Genomic DNA, 4,621 nt, shown 5'->3' on the forward strand with positions numbered 1-4,621 from the left:
AGCAACCGCTACAACTATGAGGAAAGGATTCTGGAGAAAATTTGGAGCGAAAATGCGGTACGAGTTGCTCATAAATTTTGTATCGAAACACAATTTTTGTTAGGTAAAATGTAGACAAATGTATAAAATTGATTTTTGAAATTTGTATTTTAATCTCTGATTATCTACACTGATTCAATATAAAGAGTACACAGAGGAGGAATGCAACCGCTACGACTACGATGAAAGGATTGTGGAGAAAATTCGGAATGGAAATGAGGTATGAGTCGCTCATCAATTTTGTATCGGACATTCGATTTTCGTCCAATGTAGACAAAGGTATAAATTTGATTTTGAATTTTTTAAAATTTGAATTTTAATCTCTGATTATCGACAATGATTCAGTTTGAGGAGTATATGGAGGACGAAAGCAGCCGCTTCAACTACAAGGACACGAGTTTGGTGAAATTATGGAATGAAAATGAGGTATGAGTTTCTCATCTATTTTGTATCGGACACTCGGTTTTTGTCGGTAAAATGTATATGAATGTATAAAATTGATTTTAAATTTGTTAGATTTTATATTTTAATCTATGATTCTCAACACTGATTTAATTGGAGGAATACGCGGAGGATGAATGCAGCCGCAACAACTACGAGGAAATGAGACATGAGTAAATTCATAATCAAAATGAGGTATGAGTTGCTCATCAATTTTGGATCGGGCACTTGATTTCTGTCGGGTAAAATGTAGACGAATATATAAAATGAATTTTGAATTTGTAAGAATATGTATTTTAATCTCTGATTCCCGACACTAATTCAACTGACGGAATATGTAGAGGATGAAAGCAACCGCTACAACTATGAGGAAAGGATTCTGGAGAAAATTTGGAGCGAAAATGCGGTACGAGTTGCTCATAAATTTTATATCGAAACTCAATTTTTGTTAAGTAAAATGTAGACAAATGTATAAAATTGATTTTTGAAATTTGTATTTTAATCTCTGATTATCAACACTGATTCAATATAAAGAGTACACAGAGGAGGAATGCAACCGCTACAACTACGAGGAAAGGATTCTGGAGAAAATTCGGAATGGAAATGAGGTATGAGTTGCTCATCAATTTTGTATCGGACATTCGATTTTCGTCCAATGTAGACAAAGGTATAAATTTGATTTTGAATTTTAATTTCTGATTATCGACACCGATTCAGTTTGAGGTGTATACGGGGGACGAAAGCAGCCGTGTCAACTACAAGGACACGAGTTTGGTGAAATTATGGAATGAAAATGAGGTATGAGTTTCTCATCTATTTTGTATCGGACACTCGGTTTTTGTCGGTAAAATGTATATGAATGTATAAAATTGATTTTAAATTTGTTAGATTTTATATTTTAATCTATGATTCTCAACACTGATTTAATTGGAGGAATACGCGGAGGATGAATGCAGCCGCAACAACTACGAGGAAATGAGACATGAGTAAATTCATAATCAAAATGAGGTATGAGTTGCTCATCAATTTTGGATCGGGCACCTGATTTCTGTCGGGTAAAATGTAGACGAATATATAAAATGAATTTTGAATTTGTAAGAATATGTATTTTAATCTCTGATTCTCGACACTAATTCAATTGACGGAATATGTGGTGGATAAAAGCAACCGCTACAACTATGAGGAAAGGATTCTGGAGAAAATTTGGATTGGAAATGCGGTACGAGTTGCTCATAAATTTTGTATCGAAACTCAATTTTTGTTAGGCAAAATGTAGGCAAATGTATAAAATTGATTTTTGAAATTTGTATTTTAATCTCTGATTATCAACACTGATTCAATATAAAGAGTACACAGAGGAAGAATGCAACCGCTACAACTACGAGGAAAGGATTCTGGAGAAAATTCGGAATGAAAATGAGGTATGAGTCGCTCATCAATTTTGTATCGGACATTCGATTTTCGTCCAACGTAGACAAAGGTATAAATTTGATTTTGAATTTTTTAAAATTTGAATTTTAATCTCCGATTATCGACAATGATTCAGTTTGAGGAGTATATGGAGGTTGAAAGCGGCCGCTTCAACTACAAGGACACGAGTTTGGTGAAATTATGGAATGAAAATGAGGTATGAGTTTCTCATCTATTTTGTATCCGACACTCGGTTTTGTCGGTAAAATGTATTTGAATGTATAAAATTGATTTTAAATTTGTTAGATTTTATATTTTAATCTATGATTCTCAACACTGATTTAATTGGAGGAATACATGGAGGATGAAAGCAGCTGCAACAACTACGAGGAAATGAGACATGAGAAAATTCATAATCAAAATGAGGTATGAGTTGCTCATCAATTTCGGATCGGGCACTTGATTTCTGTCGGGTAAAATGTAGACGAATATATAAAATGAATTTTGAATTTGTAAGAATATGTATTTTAATCTCTGATTTTCGACACTAATTCAACTGACGGAATATGTAGTGGATGAAAGCAACCGCTACAACTATGAGGAAAGGATTCTGGAGAAAATTTGGAGCGAAAATGCGGTACGAGTTGCTCATAAATTTTCTATCGAAACTCAATTTTTGTTAAGTAAAATGTAGACAAATGTATAAAATTGATTTTTGAAATTTTTATTTTAATCTCTGATTATCAACACTGATTCAATATAAAGAGTACACAGAGGAGGAATGTAACCGCTACAACTACGAGGAAAGGATTCTGGAGAAAATTCGGAATGGAAATGAGGTATGAGTCGCTCATCAATTTTGTATCGGACATTCGATTTTCGTCCAATGTAGACAAAGGTATAAATTTGATTTTGAATTTTTTAAAATTTGAATTTTAATCTCTGATTATCGACACCGATTCAGTTTGAGGAGTATATGGAGGACGAAAGCAGCCGCTTCAACTACAAGGACACGAGTTTGGTGAAATTATGGAATGAAAATGAGGTATGAGTTTCTCATCTATTTTGTATCGGACACTCGGTTTTTGTCGGTAAAATGTATATGAATGTATAAAATTGATTTTAAATTTGTTAGATTTTATATTTTAATCTATGATTCTCAACACTGATTTAATTGGAGGAATACGCGGAGGATGAAAGCAGCCGCAACAACTACGAGGAAATGAGACATGAGTAAATTCATAATCAAAATGAGGTATGAGTTGCTCATCAATTTTGGATCGGGCACCTGATTTCTGTCGGGTAAAATGTAGACGAATATATAAAATGAATTTTGAATTTGTAAGAATATGTATTTTAATCTCTGATTCTCGACACTAATTCAATTGACGGAATATGTGGTGGATAAAAGCAACCGCTACAACTATGAGGAAAGGATTCTGGAGAAAGTTTGGATCGAAAATGCGGTACGAGTTGCTCATAAATTTTGTATCGAAACTCAATTTTTGTTAGGTAAAATGTTGACAAATGTATAAAATTGATTTTTGAAATTTGTATTTTAATCTCTGATTATCAACACTGATTCAATATAAAGAGTACACAGAGGAGGAATGCAACCGCTACAACTACGATGAAAGGATTGTGGAGAAAATTCGGAATGAAAATGAGGTATGAGTCGCTCATCAATTTTGTATTGGACATTCGATTTTCGTCCAATGTAGACAAAGGTATAAATTTGATTTTGAATTTTTTAAAATTTGAATTTTAATCTCTGATTATCGACACCGATTCAGTTTGAGGAGTATATGGACGACGAAAGCAGCCGCTTCAACTACAAGGACACGAGTTTGGTGAAATTATGGAATGAAAATGAGGTATGAGTTTCTCATCTGTTTTGTATCGGACACTCGGTTTTTGTCGGTAAAATCTATATGAATGTATAAAATTGATTTTAAATTTGTTAGATTTTATATTTTAATCTATGATTCTCAACACTGATTTAATTGGAGGAATACGCGGAGGATGAATGCAGCTTCAACAACTACGAGGAAATGAGACATGAGAAAATTCATAATCAAAATGAGGTATGAGTTGCTCATCAATTTTGGATCAGGCACTTGATTTCTGTCGGGTAAAATGTAGACGAATATATATAATGAATTTTGAATTTGTAAGAATATGTATTTTAATCTCTGATTCTCGACACTAATTCAACTGACGGAATATGTAGAGGATGAAAACAACCGCTACAACTATGAGGAAATGATTCTGGAGAAAATTTGGAGCGAAAATGAGGTACGAGTTGCTCATAAATTTTGTATCGAAACACAATTTTTGTTAGGTAAAATGTAGACAAATGTATAAAATTTATTTTTTAAATTTGTATTTTAATCTCTGATTATCAACACTGATTCAATATAAAGAGTACACAGAGGAGGAATGCAACCGCTACAACTACGAGGAAAGGATTCTGGAGAAAATTCGGAATGGAAATGAGGTATGAGTCGCTTATCAATTTTGTATCGGACATTCGATTTTCGTCCAATGTAGACAAAGGTATAAATTTGATTTTGAATTTTTTAAAATTTTAATTTTAATCTCTGATTATCGACACCGATTCAGTTTGAGGAGTATATGGAGGACGAAATCAGCCGCTTCAACTACAAGGACACGAGTTTGGTGAAATTATGGAATGAAAATGAGGTATGAGTTTCTCATCTATTTTGTATCG

The 4,621-nt window shown here is 33.1% G+C and overlaps 1 protein-coding gene across 1 annotated transcript; it reads left to right on the forward strand.

Moving 5' to 3' along the window:
- Nucleotides 1–185: 185 nt before the first annotated feature.
- LOC111372564 (chromosome partition protein Smc-like) lies at nucleotides 186–4,593 on the forward strand (the record flags this gene model as incomplete). The annotated part of the gene is made up of 14 exons (XM_022994929.1): nucleotides 186–259; nucleotides 385–465; nucleotides 1,017–1,088; nucleotides 1,198–1,278; nucleotides 1,830–1,901; nucleotides 2,027–2,107; nucleotides 2,242–2,316; nucleotides 2,658–2,729; nucleotides 2,855–2,935; nucleotides 3,487–3,558; nucleotides 3,684–3,764; nucleotides 3,900–3,974; nucleotides 4,316–4,387; nucleotides 4,513–4,593. Coding segments are annotated over 14 exons (1,070 nt in total), but the record flags the coding sequence as incomplete, so codon positions are not given.
- Nucleotides 4,594–4,621: the final 28 nt, after the last annotated feature.

This window comes from Olea europaea, unplaced genomic scaffold (genome assembly GCF_002742605.1).
Source record: "Olea europaea var. sylvestris unplaced genomic scaffold, O_europaea_v1 scaffold10109, whole genome shotgun sequence".
NCBI classification, from domain to species: Eukaryota; Viridiplantae; Streptophyta; class Magnoliopsida; order Lamiales; family Oleaceae; genus Olea; species Olea europaea.